The sequence below is a fragment of the Eutrigla gurnardus genome (assembly GCF_963514095.1).
Source record: "Eutrigla gurnardus genome assembly, chromosome: 24".
NCBI classification, from domain to species: domain Eukaryota; kingdom Metazoa; phylum Chordata; class Actinopteri; order Perciformes; family Triglidae; genus Eutrigla; species Eutrigla gurnardus.
This window is the reverse complement of record NC_139935.1, coordinates 3493685-3510741: the sequence shown is the minus strand read 5'-3', so window position 1 is coordinate 3510741 and position 17057 is coordinate 3493685. Positions and strand designations below refer to the sequence as shown.

At 43.2% G+C, this 17057-nt stretch overlaps 1 protein-coding gene across 1 annotated transcript in view; it reads left to right on the top strand.

Moving 5' to 3' along the window:
• The first annotated feature begins 92 nt into the window (after positions 1-92).
• LOC311010043 (cilia- and flagella-associated protein 47-like) overlaps positions 93-17057 on the top strand; it is a 34994-nt gene continuing 18029 nt past the window's right edge. Inside the window, exons 1-35 of the mRNA XM_084004522.1 lie at positions 93-294; positions 834-994; positions 1201-1316; positions 1938-2076; positions 2228-2312; positions 2436-2576; positions 2815-2984; positions 3239-3345; positions 3523-3752; positions 3848-4055; positions 4346-4574; positions 4816-4968; positions 5075-5273; positions 5348-5435; positions 5520-5736; positions 5830-6074; positions 6226-6356; positions 7511-7633; positions 7727-7858; positions 7975-8052; positions 9520-9667; positions 10017-10096; positions 11080-11278; positions 11426-11511; positions 11627-11843; positions 12099-12324; positions 12721-12838; positions 13403-13530; positions 13647-13747; positions 14852-14953; positions 15072-15288; positions 15397-15462; positions 15627-15764; positions 16005-16089; positions 16246-16341. Coding sequence (XP_083860648.1) covers positions 151-294; positions 834-994; positions 1201-1316; positions 1938-2076; positions 2228-2312; positions 2436-2576; positions 2815-2984; positions 3239-3345; positions 3523-3752; positions 3848-4055; positions 4346-4574; positions 4816-4968; positions 5075-5273; positions 5348-5435; positions 5520-5736; positions 5830-6074; positions 6226-6356; positions 7511-7633; positions 7727-7858; positions 7975-8052; positions 9520-9667; positions 10017-10096; positions 11080-11278; positions 11426-11511; positions 11627-11843; positions 12099-12324; positions 12721-12838; positions 13403-13530; positions 13647-13747; positions 14852-14953; positions 15072-15288; positions 15397-15462; positions 15627-15764; positions 16005-16089; positions 16246-16341 — 5103 coding nt within the window. The 5' untranslated portion in view covers positions 93-150. The remainder of the gene's footprint in view (positions 295-833; positions 995-1200; positions 1317-1937; positions 2077-2227; positions 2313-2435; positions 2577-2814; positions 2985-3238; positions 3346-3522; positions 3753-3847; positions 4056-4345; positions 4575-4815; positions 4969-5074; positions 5274-5347; positions 5436-5519; positions 5737-5829; positions 6075-6225; positions 6357-7510; positions 7634-7726; positions 7859-7974; positions 8053-9519; positions 9668-10016; positions 10097-11079; positions 11279-11425; positions 11512-11626; positions 11844-12098; positions 12325-12720; positions 12839-13402; positions 13531-13646; positions 13748-14851; positions 14954-15071; positions 15289-15396; positions 15463-15626; positions 15765-16004; positions 16090-16245; positions 16342-17057) is intronic.

Below are 17057 nucleotides of genomic sequence, written 5' to 3'. Positions count from 1 at the left end.
AGAAAAACGAGCGCAGCTACTCGTCGCCTAGAAACCACCTGGTAACTAGGCAACGGTAAAGTTCTCTGTCGGTATGCGAGGGAGCAGGTAGGTAGTTGTACGTGTACGTTACGTTAACGCGAGGAAGGATATCCTCGTGAGAGTCGTGTCATGGCTGGAAGTTGTGTTCGAGTTGACCCGCCGGTTGTCGAGTTCAACGGGGTGAACGTCGGGGACGTTTACTCGACCGCAGTCACGGCAACGAACGTTGGGAAGTCCCCGAAAAAAATACTGATTGAAAAACCCGCGTCAAAGGTAAAGAATGAACCCCGAAGTGTTTGTTTATCGACTAAATAAGGTATTCGAAATTCTAGAATAAAAATAAAGTTGCGTTAAAAGTAGCTACATTTGGCGGTTACGCTCGCTAAAGTCCCAATTTGGCTAGCAAGAATTAAGCTATGCTAATAATGTACTTAGCTAATGTTAGCTAACTTGAATTAGCCTAAATATGGGCGTTGGTTTGATACGTCCAGTGAATGAATCTATCTATCTATCTATCTATCTATCTATCTATCTATCTATCTATCTATCTATCTATCTATCTATCTATCTATCTATCTATCTATCTATCTATCTATCTATCTATAAATAACATGCTAATATTAATTTTATTAGTATTTTAACTGCATAGTATTTGTTTTATCTATCTAGTCTAAACTGTCTGATTTACTTTACTAAACTGTAATTAGCAGTTGGATAGTAAGGTTTTCAATCTCTCATGAATGTGTCTGTGAATGTTTTTATAATCATTGAATCAAAGTGAGTTTTCTTTTCTATTTCTCTTGTCTTCGCAGTCATTTAAGTTCACATCCTCAAGGTCAGCCAAGCTGGTGGCTCCAGGTGGCTCTCTAAGTGGCCTGCTGGAGTTTATTCCAGAAAAAGAGGAAGAGGAGGTCAGAGACTCTCTTCGGATTCATATAGATGACGTAGAGTCCCTCAAAATCCCACTGCTGGGGTAAGAAGGCCAGACATGATATTAACATATATATTAAAGACCCTGCGACCCTGAGTAGGATCACTGGTTACAGATACTGGATGGATATATATTAAAGCTGTTCAGGACCAAACACACTGTCTGTGACATTTGCTGACGTCTGTGCATACATCTCCACAAACTTTATGACATTTCAACTCTCTGAATTTCTTTTTCTGCTCCTCTAGGTTTCCCAGGGCTTGTTCCCTCCTAAAGGACTCAGTACTAGACTTTGGGTGTGTTGCTGCATGCAGTCAGGTGATCAGCAAACATCACCATATTACCAACCAGGAATCAGTACCAGGTAAATCAGTCTTACTTGGATGTATTGATTTACCCAAACACGGACCCCATGAACCAACAAATGAAAGTCCATAGCACCAGAAAAAGTTTAAATAGCCTGACATGAATCCCCTCTTTTTATTTAATCAGAAAACATAATCAATTCATGGATATGAAAGTAGTTAAAATATTTCAAATTAAGAAATCAGAGAGAAAGTGGGCTATGTAGTGTCAATAATTATGGCTATACACTGTCCTCCTGTCACAATGTGTAATTTCACAGTGTATTTTTTTTATTTTTTTACATGATTTAACCGGAAGTACTACCTGTATGTAATTTGTCTACCTTGATTATACTCTTGTAATAAACACCTGTAGCCACAAGAGGGCGCCAACGCTCATTATATGAATATAATTTGAATTGGATATAAGAATTTGTATCGTTGGAGCTAACGTCAGCTAATAAATTACCAGCTTACCTTTAGTAGAACATACCGTTAATAGTAAATTGTGTTTGCATGAACTGTCTCAAGTGAAGGTATCTGTCCTGTTTAAAACCTCCATCTTTTTCAGCAGTAGGGACTATAAACTAAATTCAGTCCATGAGAATGCTTCCATGTATTTGTGTTGGTGTGCATTGGAGGTGTGTTCCAGGTGCAGTACAATGGAGACTCCTCAGTCAGAATTTCACCGTGCAGGGGACTCATAGCAGCGGGCGCCACCCAGTGGCTGAAAGTGGAACTGTGCACAGACAGACCCAGGCAGATCTGTGAGAAAGCTCTGTAAGAAAGACTTTCAACACCAGTACAAGCATGTATTGAGGGGATTGGACACTAAATGCTCAGTCACATATTTAATTATTTTTTATTTTTTCAAGTTCAAAGAAGCCTAGTTGTGTTTTTCTACCTGACCCTCAGCTTCCCTTTGTCCCAGGTTGAAACTCCAGAATCACTCTGCTGTAACTCTCAGTATAAGGGCTGAGGTGGTGGACCAGCACCTTGAGGTTTTTGACCTGCAGGTAACTCAGGGGCCAAGAATTCATATCGTACTTCGTCTTTGTTGCTTTCCCCCTCTAACTGGTGTTCATATAAAGATACTTGTGCTTATTTCCGTTGCTGAAAATAACTCAACTGTGCTCCAGGGGTCTCCACTGTCCTGTTTATGGTTTGGGCCTGTATACTTCGGGACGTCCCGCGTGGAGAATGTGGTTCTGAGAAACAATTCACCCCGGGCATGTGACTGGGTGTGCCTGCTCCAGGATCCTGCTGCTGGGACTGAGGTGGTGAGTGATGCTCTGCAGACAGGCATGGTTGTGTTTAAGGAAGGGAATGTTGAGGACAGGATGATAGAAAATGAAAACATAGCTGTTAAAATGTTTGTTTGGGAGGTGGGCAAGTAGAAACACAGCTGTAGACTAGTCAGTAGGCGAGTAGGAGGACTAAACAGGAAAGAAGTTAGGTTGGAGGTCAGTTGTACTGAACTGAAAATATAACAAAGCTTTGACTGTGATGGCTGTGTAGGGAGCAGACCTCCAGAAGAGCACAGGTGCTGCCCTGCTGGAGGGAATGGTGAAGTGCATCCCAGCCACCCAGGACGTCTCTCAGGGCTTGGTGTGTGTCCCCAACCAGGGTCGACTGGGACCGTATGACAAAACCACTGTGGCGGTGTGTTTCAGCCCCGTGTTCAACAGGTAAAATGTCTGTGAATGTGCCTGGAAACAAAACACAAATTCTGAATCTAATGTCAAAGAGTAACACATACCAAATGGCCTAAACAAAATGTCCTATAAAGGTTAATGTATTACCACTGCTAGGGAGGGTGTGAAAAAAGGATTTATCATCCCCCGTGTCACCATTCTCACCACCATACTAACGAGGAGTTAGCTGCAGATTGTGGGTATGGCATCCCTTTAACCTTCTCACCGTGACATGACGTCTGTTTCAGTGCAAGCACAGAGAAGAAGCGTGATTTCTCAGCAAGTCGGCAAGACTACTGTTTCTTCCTGCTGTTTGAGTCCGTGGGAAGCAGATATGGCTTCACACACCATGATGGTACTCAAGACACACACACACACACTCTCTCTCATGTCGCATTGCTTTCTCCAGTCCATTCCAGCACATTTACTCAGAGGACATTCAGTTTATATAACTTAATGAGCAGATTATTCACTGATTAGGCAAAGATAGCTGATATTTTAATTCATTCTGTGTTTTTCTTTGTCTCCATAGGTAACAGCAGCGTGGAGCTGGCAGTGACAGGCTCTGGACTGCCTGTGTCTCTGGTGCCTCGTCCCTCTCAAACATTTGATTTCCCCACCTGTGTGATGGGCCAACGTGTGGACCTGCTGTGTCTCCTGCACAATCTCTGTCCTCAACTTCCTGTCAAGTTCCGCTTCCACAAATTAGCAAATTTCACCACCAAGCCCTCCACTGGCACGATTGCGCCCGGGCAATGCCAGGCAAGCGATTGATTTAGTTATTTATATATTTATGTATAAACCCAAGTGGAGCAGTGAATGTGGGAACCTTTTTTTCTCTCTTTTGCATTCTTCAGGATGTAGTTTTGTCTTTCACTGCACGACAGCAAGGGAGCTTCCAGGTGTGTCAGAAGCTCGACGTCTTAGGTCATGCCGTTCAGACGGGTGGGAACCCGGCTGAAGACGTCATTGGACTTGAGCTTCACTGCTTCCACACCATCACTCTACACCTGTCTGCTGTCTGCCGCAGTGAGACCACACACCCTGTGCCGAAACTAAATCCTGGTGAGTACTGAAGGATACATCTTGTGAAAAGACCAAAGCCAACTATGTGTCTGTCTCTGAATACTGTGACGTTCATACCCTGCCTGTGGCTCTCAGCCTCAAGCTGGTATCTGCTGTAGACAAAGCTCTAACAAACAGAGAACAAATGCTCAGAAAGCTTCTACACACAATACTTGCTGGTAGATACATGTAGTGCTGTTTTTGGTCTTCTTGTGGAATTTGTTGACAATAACAAACATAACTATGACAAACAACATGTCCCTGTCCTGCTCTAATTGGCTGCATCACAGGCCTCACCCCGACAGTGACCAATCCAACCGGATCGCGGCCTCACGTCCGCTCCAGAGAACTAGCTCTCTGCTGTGGGATGGTACGTGCTGCCGTCCTCAGAGCTGACGAAACACGACTCCACGAGCATCACAGGGAGCGTCGTCAGGATGCAGAGGGGGAGGAGTTTCTGGCCTTTCCCAATGACCGAGCCGCCAGCATCAGGCCTGCCTCTGCACACAGACAGTACAGGTAGAGGATCAAGTAGCGCACCCTTCCACAGGGTCAGTGCAAGTCAAATGTTTGAAGTAGACATATTTAATTTTAAGTATGTATTCATTGTTAAAAGTAAGTATTATTTAGCTTCCTTTCACAGAAGGATACGTGAATAAATGTTGACACTGCTAGATTTTAAATGTGCTCAAAGCTACAACCAGAAATAGTCATGTTGTTGTTGTTGTTAAGATGTTAGCTGAAGGACTGTTGTGTTCAGGACCATCTTCACCGGTGTAAAGCGTTATCGCTATGTGGACACCAGCTATGCTTACACGAAGGAAGAGGAGGAGCGGAGACAGGCGGACCATCGGATTTACGCAGACTTCATCGAACAGCTCAGACAAAAACGCTTGCAGAAGATCAACGACAGGTAGGCTTTTTAAAATACATTTTAGAATTGCTGATCCATCTCTAGTCTTTCTGTTATATAGTTGGACAGTAAATAGTGCGGTTGGACACTTTGTTTTGGTTGTTAGACAGCAGGAAAAAGTGGAGGACGATGTGGATATCGGGATTGTTCCTCGTCAAGGGCTTGTACCGCCTAAACTCTGCATCAGCGACCTGGAGAGCAGTATAACCTCAGAGTCCAAGCCAAACTACAGCTATGCTTCCCCAGCAGCCAGACATAGCTGCTCCCAAGACATGACATCCATCAACCTGCAGGTTAACAGTCAGGTCAGGTCATGATAACAAACTAAAGCAAATTCAGGGGAAAGTTTAATTTTTTTGCCGTCTGTTGCTCCCTCTAGGTAATGAGTGCAGTTCCCTCTACCAGCCAGGAGGTGGCAGACTGCAACAGGACTCTGACAGCTCTGGAGCTCTACCAAATTGTCATAGGTTAAGAGATTCAATTCAGAAATGCTACAGGACTTGTTTTAATGTGGAAAAAATATTTTAAATATCTCATTATTTCCTCTTTAGGCCCGTTGTTCGTGGACTTTGGCGAGGTGTGTGTGCAGTCAGTGTGTGTTCAGAAGCTGGAGCTGACCAATCCTCTCTCAGTGTTCGTCTGGGTGCAGCTGGAGGTGGACTGCCCTGAGCTGCAGGGCTCCTCACCCCTCTCCCACGTCCTGCCACCCCACTCCCACAACAGCCTGCCACTGACATTTCAGAGCAACACGCTGGGTCACTTCTACAGGTCGGCGGGGGAAGCAGCTCAACACTTTTATTGCATGTAAATCAATGAGTTGATTTAGTTCATGTGTAACATAAACACGCTTATTTCCTCCAGACCTGTGTCCTTCTCTGTGAACCAGAAACACCCTGGGCAGATACTGGTCCAGGCCCAGGTCGTCCCCTTGGCTCTGGAGCTGTCCACCAGCCTGCTGGTGCTCCGCCCCCCACACACATCACTTGCCCAGTCAGGATACAGGAGCTCAGTTACCCTTCGAAACCAGCATAACCATGCCGCAGAGTTCACATGGAGACCAGTAGTGACAGAGAGCGGCATCCTGTTCTCCATTAGACCAGCTGCAGGTGCAACTCAATAGAGTACTGTTTACAGAGCCTTAACATCAGGGAATTCTCCCTCCTTTAATGAGCTTTATTGTTGAAAAGCATTTGTAATGGATCGATTTTCCTATTTGTATTATGGCTAAATGAAGAAGTGTACCCTCTCCTCCACCAGGTACAGTGGAGCCACACAGAGAGTTGGACTGTGAGGTAGTGTGGCATCCCTCCTTCTCCTCCCCTGCAGAAGGAGACTTTGACCTCTGTGTCCATGAGGGCAACACACAACGCCTGCACTGTGTTGCTAAGGTCTGGCCCTAGAATAGGACAGATAACTTTGTATGAACTGGGGGTACGTAGGATAGGAGTTTTACCAAAACTGCATGCCAGCTAGTTTTCAGCAACTTCTGTAACTCTATAGCCTCGGCACATACCCAACCTTCTATTGTTATCTAAATGTAAACAAATTGTTAGTTTTATCGTTTTAGCATCGATATTGCAACGTGCACATAATCAATAATCACATCGCAGGACGTGCTGTGGCGGCCAATTGGCTCAAACGTGAAGCAGCATCTTTTTTTTGCTGCTTGATTCAAAAGGATATCTAGCATTGTGGGTGTCCTTGTCTCGTTTACTATGCTTTGTGGGTATGATTTGTTTTCTATGTCATCACCATTCATATCTTTACAGCTAATGCGTTTATGATTACATTGTTTACAAGAGCAGAACATTGTTCATAAGAGCAAAAATCTGTGTAAGATAATTGTTTTAATGCACCACATCGATGCATTTAACTTTAAAATGTAGCCCGAAAATGTTGGGTGAATAGCTGTAGTCCTAAAATACATTTGTGTTTCAAATGAACAGCTTGGATTCATGAAAGCTGCTTTTGATTCAGGTAGTGAGAAGTTTTCACTGCAGCCTTGAAGCATCTTTAGAAACTTTTCAATTCACCGCTGCAGCATAATTGAAATTCCAGTTCTTTAACTACTATCAGGGATGTGCCTTGCAACATAAACTATCATGACTAAATGTCACCTTGAGATGACTCAAGACCGCTTTAATTGATGAATAGCAAAAGGATGTTCAACCATCAGACATCATCGCGATGAAAGAAATTAAAACAAATTAACAAATAAAAAGGAACCTCTCTCTTGACCCGTTTCCGTTCTACAATCATGCAAAGCCAACTCAAACCATTAAAAAGGCAGATATCGATTCCTCCTCTGACAGCAGCCTCACTAGACCAGAACACAATTCAGTAAAGTGCTGTGTTTTAAGTAAGGCTTGTGACACATACTACATCTGTTATCATCATTGCTCTCCTTAATGAGTGCTCCGAGGGCTGTCGTTTCGTAAAATGTGGGAAATCAGTGACTGCAGTAGAATTAGACCAGGCAGGGAGGACACATTATATATAACATTGAGAGAATCCTCCTGTTTCCTCCCTCTCCTTCTCTCAGGTTGGGTCCAGCAGCATTCAGCTGGCTGAGCAACGGGTCATATTTGGATCAGTGCCTCTCAACATGCCTTCCATCAGAACTGCAGTCTTACACAACACTGGAAAGAAGCATGCCTATTACCAGGTGCCCCCCGTACACACACAGACACTTGTTATTGCACGGATACTCGCCAAACAACTCTCCCTCTGATCCTCTGTCTCTGTCTGTTTGTGGCAGGTGTTAGATGTGTGCCCCCTGCCAGGCATGGTGGTGAGTCCATCTGAGGGCGTGGTGCCAGCCGGGGGGCAGGCCGTGCTCAAGATCCACTTCAAACCCGAGTCTGTCGTCAAGTACGATACCAGAGTGGAGGTGAGACAGATAGAAAGAAGAGGAGAGAGCGCTCTCTTTCTCTCTTTTATTATTATATTATGATGAGTTGTCTGTGTGTGTGTGTGCACTAAAGAGACGATGTGTGTGTATTACAGATAGCTTTGAGAAACATGAAGTCCATTGAGCTCAGAGTGGGAGTATCAGTGGAGCCTCCAAATGTAGACATCAGTGTGGTGAGTTAGTGTGTGTGTGTGTTCCCAAAGCAGCTCAAAATCTAAAACATCAAATTGTTCAGCCTTTACTCTGCTGATATGAAGAATGGGAAGATGAACAACACTGTGACTTGATTGATGTCTAGTAAAGTCTGTGTTAGTGGGACATATTTCAATGTATTGCAGCCTTAAAACTGGCACTGTTCCAATTCTCATGAGTAAATGTTCAAGGAGTACCAGTGTCTTATGGAGAACAGTATTTGCTTAATCATCAAATATTCATAAAAGTCTTAAAATGGCACGCCATACTGGACTCACTTCACATTTTGATGAGGAAAAAAATATTTTGTCACAGATGAGACCTTTTTTAGTGAAAAACAAATCATCTTAAATAAGATGATCATAAATCAGAAAAAGTATAAATACTTGTTTGTATCCTGTATTTTGTTTCGCTTGTCCGCCATTATAGCGAGCTTTTTTAGGCTCTTTTAATCTCCGTCTGTTGATCCATTTTGCTTCAAAACCGTGCAAAGTGTATTATTTATACTTGATTAGGGATAATCAGTCTCAAGCTGATGCTATTATGAAAAGATTCTTGTCTTTGTGAGCAATTTTGTGTTTTGTATTTCACACCATGTGCACCAAGTACAATCAGGAATATTGATATATAGAACAAAAGAGAGGAGGGAAAGAGCTATAACGTATTTTTTTTTATTGCAATTGACAAAAATGGTCTTTATTTCTGAGATAAACAATTATTATTATTCAAATATACCTCACATTTAAACCTCCAGTAGTCATGTTAGTCATGTTAATGTCATTTTCATATCATGTTATCAATCTCATGATGGGTTTACATTTTTGAAAAAGCTCACTTGTCATATCCCGCTTGCACGTTTAAGAGCATCTTGGGCATTAGCTTGCACAGTTTTTAATGCATGCTGATGGATCCTGGAGCTCCAGCTCAGTTCCATGGTTTTTATAATTACTAATCTGCACAGAGGTAATAATGCTGGATCATATAGAAGGTAAAAGAAGAGGGGGGAAGTGATGGTGTGAGGAGAAAGACTGTGTTAAAGTGTGTGTGTGTGTGTGTGTCTTTGGGAAACAGCAGGGGTTGCACCTTTGAAAGGATTATTCTTTCTCTTTCATTCTTATTCGGTGTAGCTGTCGAGGCGCTGAAGCAATTTTCTTTGGCAGGGCGCAATTCTTAAGTTGCGCTCTGAAACTTCACAAGTTTGTAGATACGTCCAAACCTGATAAAAGGAATACCGTTTTAATCAGCTCTCAGGGCACAATAATTTCCCCTTTTATATAATGACATTTTTATTGTTGTTTACCCTTCCAAAGTGGTGAAATAATTACATAATGAAATGTGTGGGCAAGACAACTGGAATGGCTTTTATTGATTTAAGGCCTCATAATACATGCTATTTGTCCAGTTTCCCTCATATCTCCCTGCGTTACTTTCCTCCTCGATCTTTTCAGTCCCAGTTCCAGTTTTACGGGGTCCATGCTGGGTCTCAACGAGCCATTCTGTTCACTCTGACAAACCACTCGCCAGCCGCTGCACGGGTTACCTTCGACCTTTCAGAATACAAAGACTTCTATGTGCACCTCCCTCACCCCTCAGCAAGTACGTATTTACACACATAATGCAGCATATCCTGCACTTATACTGCATGCTGATGGTAGGTTATATGTCTTGAAAAGGAAGGAATACGGATGTAGTGTTATTGTTTGAACAATGTTAGCGTGTTTGATTTAGTTGCATCATTTCTAGGCATATAAGAGATGGTTTCATAGGTAAGTCGTAGCCGTAGACACATCTTTTAAAGCAGACTTCAACAGAGAGGAACATATTATCATCTGCCATCGCTGAAAATCTCCTGGAAAACGTGTGGGGGACCCTGAAGTAAAGAGTGTTTTTCTAGTTTTTGTCTTGTTTAATGTGAATTTGTTTTTCTGTGCGTTTTTACAAACAGAGAAGGAGCCAGGTGTGAGTGAGGTGGAAGTCCAGGACCACCAGACTGTGGACTGTTCGCTTGTCTTCTCCCCCACCAATGTGAGACGTTGACCGGTCATCTTCCCGTAGATTCAGTATCATGAAGATTGAGTAGGCCCAGATTAAATGCATATTTAGGTCCTCTGAACTGTTCTCTAAACTGCTCCTCTGAATAGCGACTGTCCCATCATAGCAACCGTTACTTTGCACAGCATGTGCAAAAGTGTAAGTCATGGATAGTGTGTTTATCTGCAAATGTTAGCATGTGCTGGTGTAGTAACCGAGCGTTAACTTCCAAGGCTCGGCAGCATATCATTACCTAACTACTTTAGATTATGGGGTAACGGCTAGCACTTCTACCGTGTAATATATCTCTCCTGTTTGGCAGCCAGGAAGTCCAGGATGCTACCAGAGTTCAGGCTCACATAAGTGGCTTTTTGTCCCGCTCTTTATTGGATTTGGGGAAGTTTACGCTTCAATAACCTTAAATGCAGTGCAGGTGGTATATGAGGCGGCAAGTGTGACCTTGAATTTCGAGCAGATGATTATCAAACAGTAGCAGGTGTTAGAGATGCAGGAGTAAACTTAGATCTTATAAGATTATAAGACAGTTTAGATGTGTTAGCAGAGATACCTTTTCCATATATATTCAGCCATAATAAGAGATGTGAAATATGTGTTTATTAGTCCGTGTTGTTTACTGCTGCTGTTGATGCTGGCATGCGTGGAATTTAGATTTTCAATGTCGGCCTAATGTGTTTCCATCCCCAGTCAGACAATGCATCCACTCGTATTGATTTAAGTGGTTTTGCTATCCAATCACTAAAAAACCAACATACCCGCCTGAATCTGACATCATATGAAGTCAACAGGTTCCATTATACCTGGAAATCATACCCAACTGCCACAAAAGCTTGACAGGCATGGCATCGACAATGAAGGGGGAAAGGGCTTGCTCTCTCTCAGCTTAAAACTGTTTATTTGTCAAAGTGATTGATATCAAAGCGCTTGAGATGGACAGTCTGTGAAATGTCTTCCTGCAGGCAGACAGTTACGACTTTGACCTGCCATTGATGGTCAACGGCGTGAGATGGCCCGCTGCCTCTCTGTCTCCTCCCCCGACGGCGTCCTCCTGTCCCACCTCCTCCTCCCTGTCAGCTGGCTGCAGGGAGCATGTCGTCAGACCTCTTCCCCAGTCTGTCACCATGGCGATGCAACGGTCACAGCGCATACAGGCCACAGGTGGGGTCATTAATGTGGATTTAGGGGTGTGAATGTGTGTGTTAGTGAGTGATGGAACATGATATCACTGTTACATTCTATGTGCACAGAACTAATGTTACGTAAAGCATAATGTTTTTCCTTCCTTTGCTGTTTTACTGGTTTTAGTGCTGTGTGCTCCACTGGAAATGTCCCCCTCTAGCCTTGAGTTCCACGTGGAAGGCCTGCCACCACAGTGTGATGCTAACACTAAGGTATCAACAAGGGTCTATCTGCAGCTCATCATTTTGTTTCCTTCCTTTCTGACATAAATTGTTTTTTCCCCTATCTCTCTCCGTTCTGTCTCCTAACTCCTCTCCCCCTCTGCAGACAGTCGAGCTGAAAGCCGCATGTGCGAAGAGTGTGTTTTGGCGTCAGGGTGACAGGAAATGTATAAACTGGTGGTTTGACTGCAGAGAAAAAGAGGTACCAACAAAGCACAGGAGAGAGTGGGGGCTATGTTTGGTGTCTCCATCATCGGGGAGTCTAGGGCCTGGCCAGTCCATCTGTCTGGCAGTCACCGTCAACCCTGAAGCTATCACAACAGGTGAGAAACTACGAGAACACACACATATAAACACATTATGGATGGGACACTTCATGTCTCACTGCCTTCCCATCTCTCTCACACACACATTGTACATATCACTTTTCTTTTACACACATACACAGATTATACCTACACAATTTATATCAATTGGCCCCTTCCTACCCTTAGACACACACACACGTCTAGAAAGTATAAGTATAAATTCACCTTTACTCTTCACCGACTGACCTGTGTCGACATTTTTTTCTCCAGGGTCTGGCAGAGTGACCAAACTGTCCCTCCCTCTTTACCTGGGAGACGAGGAAGGGCAGGGGACGGGAGGAGAGGAAGGACATCAACCTTATAGAGAGCTGTCCATCACCATTAACCTTCAGCCTCCCTGTATTACCAGCCACCCCCCTCAAATCCTCCTTACACCAGTACCCCTGGAAAGCACTGCGACTGCCACACTCACCCTGCTGGCCTTAGGATATCTTAGGTTTGTTTATATGCAAAAACAGACGCCCCGTTTTCTTTCTACTCCAGGACAAAATCTCTCACACTAACTGCTCATCATTAACTTTTGATCACTTGGATCATGACACACGGACAGCTGCTTTACGATCGCAGTTTTAGTCTTCAGCTTTTTGGGTGAAAATTGATGGATCTTTATTGGATTGACATTTTTCTAGCTTGTGGCAGTTTACCAGCTGTGTTGAGCTAAATGAATGCGGAGCAAACACGGCCACACATGTAAACTGACTACATTATTCATTTCAATGTGGTTTTTATCAAGCAAGCCAGGAATCAGGCATGTCTGCACTCATATTACGTCGTTTAGATTCATGTAGGAGTTGAATGTTGTATCTATTGGAAATGTTCTACATCTTTGCAGTGGAACGGTGGTGTCAGCTGAAGTGGACGAGGTGGAGCTGGACGATGGGACAAAGATGCAGCCTTTTTCCATCATCTTTCCGGAGGGTAACAACATACCGGCCCAAAACCAGGATCAGGTACAGCCCTGTACTTAGACCAGTTTGTGCATAGCTTAGTCAGGGAGCACCCTCTTACTTAAAGCGTAGGTTGTTGTTGTACTTTCCTTGTGTCATGAAGATTTAGGGTCTGTTTCCTCCACAGCAAGAGTCTATTATCTAGTGGGGTAAAAGTCACACCTCTAAACTAAAATGAGTAAATGCAATTCATCGTTTGGATGAGTTATATCATGGATGAACTTGCAAACACTTTAATTGCAAAAGGTTTCACTCAAGAATTTGCTTTTTCTTCCTTAAGACTGAATTGTATTTCCACACTTTTACCCATCCACCTTGGCTGGATTTGTCTGGACATTACTTTTCCCAACACTCTGTTTCATCCTGCTGTTTACAGTATATACAACACACTGTCCAGATACAATCATTTCTATCTACATTCCAGTCACAACACAAGGCTGATGTCTCCCCAGTCAGTTCTCTAGCAGCTCGAGCAAAACCCAATTTTGTGCCTGGCTGGAACTTCACCAGACATACTGTCATGACCTGTGGAATCATCCCACTTTCCCACTTTATCTGCAACCATAGAGACATTCAGCAGGGATTCAGCACCAGGAGGCCAATGTGACCTCTCTAATCTGCAGTGTGACCTTCTGCTCCGCCATTCCTCTGTCCCTCTGCACAACCATCTCCTTCACCGATCACCTCCAGAACAGGTAACAACAGTTACTGCAGAACAGAGAATATCCTCAGCATGATGCCTTAAACCTGTATATTTAAAGTTGATTCAAATCTAAAAACAAGATTTATTTTTCTGTTTCTCTGTTGCCAGATTTAAGGTTAAGCTGTGTGCTGTTGCTGATAACTGTCTGTTGACAGTCTGGCCCTACATGGCCCTGCACCGCTCCGAGCAACAGATAGTTCTCAAGACCGGTACGTACACTGTATACATACACAAACAAACACACATCCATGAGACTATGTGCCTATATGGAGCATGGACGTTGGGGAAAAACTGAGCCTGCTTGATTCAAGTTGTGACCCAAAGAGGTCGACTCAACACTCTCCAAATCACAGACACACCGGGCTTCACCACATGCTTCTGATGCAAACTAGTTTCTATTTAAGTGAGCTACAGAACTATTAGCTTGTCCAAATCAGGCTACTTTACTTTAGTGTCTGCTGTTTCAGCGACAGCATCAAACAATTAAAAGTAATATTTGGCGAAGCCAAGTTCGCAATCGTACCAATTTTCTGTGCAACACGGGTGGCTCACTTCTCAAGGCCGTGTAGTGCTTCACACTGGAGGCATCCTGTCGCACTTAATTCTCCAGAAAAGCAGCAGCTTTATCACAGTTGCTTCCTCGGCTCGGCTTTGTCTCGTGTTCTCAGTATTGTGTGATGTGTGCTGCCATCCTCAAGTGTAACAGAGAGGAGAGAGGTTGAGGAAGAGAGAAAGGGGTACAAGGCTAAGCAGAAATAATGAGCTCTTAAAATCTTTATACACGCAAAAAATAAAAAAAATATAGGGCAGCACCTTTCTGAAAGGTACAAATAGTCGAATTGGTAAAAGCAACATTCAAAGTTGAACTCTCCTCCTCGACACAATGAGGGTTAGAGTGTGAAAGCCAAAGCAAGATTTACTCTTGTTTTGAACATGCTTGGCGTATCACCTCACTGTGCTCACATTTTATCTGTGCCGTGTCCACTATTTGCGTAGCTTCCTCTGGGATGTGTGTTTACGATCTGGCACCTCTTTCTCGCTATGTTTTTATAGAGGTTGACGCCCAGAATCTTTCCGAACACAGAAAAATTAAAAGGCAGTGTGTCTGCAGACACAATTCTTGATTGAGAGAGATTGTTTTTGTATGAGTCTATACCAAATATGCCCTCCACAATTACCCAAAAACCCAAGGTGATGTCTTCGAATTACAAAAGATGTTTGAGTTCTAATAATACTACCAGCTTTGCCTACCCACTTGAGTTTGCACATTTCCCTCCTTGCATCTGATTGATTTATATGTGACTGCCGTTAAGGGGGCACGGCTGTTGAGGCAGTCCTTCAGCGCTATCACACACCGAGTCCTGCCTCTGGTCCGACATCCTCCTCCTCCTCATTTGATCATAACTCAGGCTCAGGTCAGAAACAGAAATGTACTACTTAATCATATTTCATTTCTAATTACTCAAGTGTATCTTTATTTGTGTGTGTGTCTGAGCAGGAGAGTGTTTTTCTTTTTTGTTTCGTCCTTGTCAGAATCCTGTGACAGTGTGGGCAGTCAGGCCAGCAGGAGTACAGACATCGCTCCTAACAGAGACACTCCAATCAATCTTGGTGCCCCAGAATTCCCTGCTGCCATCTCAGAGGAAGGACTATATTACCAGAATGTATTGTTGGCTGTGGAGCGGTGGTTTAGTCTCTTTGGGTGGCTGAGTGGACCACATCACATCTCTGTGCCACACACACTCAGAAGGTACAGGAATTCTCAATAGCAGCCGCATTTGGATGCTGGTTTATGTTCGATGACTTTCACTTTTCAGGTCTTCTTATTTAATAATGTATGCATCTTCTTTCCCTCCAGCGTTGTGTCAAAAACAAATCATTCCAGTGGACGGACTTACCGAGTAACTCACAATAAAGTCTCCAGGTGTGTTTATGAGTGATGCATTTTTGGTCGCGCCCCATGTACGGAGGCTAACTACGGCGGACCCTTCTGTATGCCGTCCCCCACTCTCTTCCCCCTTTCACTCTCTGAATAAAAAGGCCAAAAAGAACTATACCACGACTAAATACTATTGTATTGTTGTCCAGGTCTGTAGTGGACATGCTTCATCACCTGACCGGCAAACACATTCCTGGTATTCCTCGGTGTCAGACGTTTTCGGCCGATGTAGACCAACGCACCAAACAGATGCTCCAACAGCATGAAGCTATGCTTGCTTTTCTGAGGTAGGCCTTACACACATAGATACCACGCTACATGTGACGGAAATGTTACATGTGGGTATATTTTACAAGGTCAGATATTGTGCAAGCATTGTTGCTCTTTCCATTAATGCATGTCAAGTCTGAATAAAGGGAACGGGAAAGTTTTCCATGCCTGAAAAGTGTTTAAGTGACATTTTTGAAAATGTTTAGGGCTACTGTTTTGTTTTTAATTGTGTCTGTTCATTGTAATCCTGCGTTCAGGGTGCAGGGAGCCAGACTTTGTCACATCAGACCAGAGTACTTGCTTGACATTCAGGAGTTCAAACACTGGTGCATCATCCGGCAGGTACAGACACACGTTCCTAGACCTACATCACGTAAATACAATGACATGTCCTCTAATTCTATTGGTCGAACATTGGGAGATGGAAAACAACAACACCACATATCTTCCCTAGCTTTTTGTGCTATGTACGTACAGTACTATGTGTATTTCTTTCAGTCAAAAGAGGAAGAACACACCGTGGACTACAGCATTGTTGACTATGAGTCTCTAAGCAAACGAACTTGGACTGATGTGCTGCTGCAAATATACAAGGTGAAAGACTCTTTTTGTTTTCATCAAGTCCCTTTTTAAATGATACTGATAACAACAGTAAGAGTACTGATAACTACAGTAAGAGTACTGATAACTACTGTACGAGTACTGATAACTACTGTACGAGTACTGATATCTGCAGTAAGTGTACTGATAACTACTGTAAGAGTACTGATAACTGCAGTAAAAGTACTGATAACTACTGTAAGAGTACTGATAACTACAGTAAGAGTACTGATAACTACTGTACGAGTACTGATATCTGCAGTAAGTGTACTGATAACTACTGTAAGAGTACTGATAACTACTGTAAGAGTACTGATAACTGCAGTAAGTGTACTGATAACTACTGTAAGAGTACTGATAACTACTGTAAGGGTACTGATAACTGCAGTAAGTGTACTGATAACTACTGTAAGAGTACTGATAACTACTGTAAGAGTACTGATAACTGCAGTAAGTGTACTGATAACTGCAGTAAGTGTACTGATAACTACTGTAAGAGTACTGATAACTACAGTAAGAGTACTGATAACTACTGTAAGAGTACTGATAACTACAGTAAGAGTACTGATAACTGCAGTAAGTGTACTGATAACTACTGTAAGAGTACTGATAACTGCAGTAAGAGTACTGATAACTACTGTAAGAGTACTGATAACTACAGTAAGAGGACTGATAACTACAGTAAGAGTACTGATAACTACTGTAAGAGT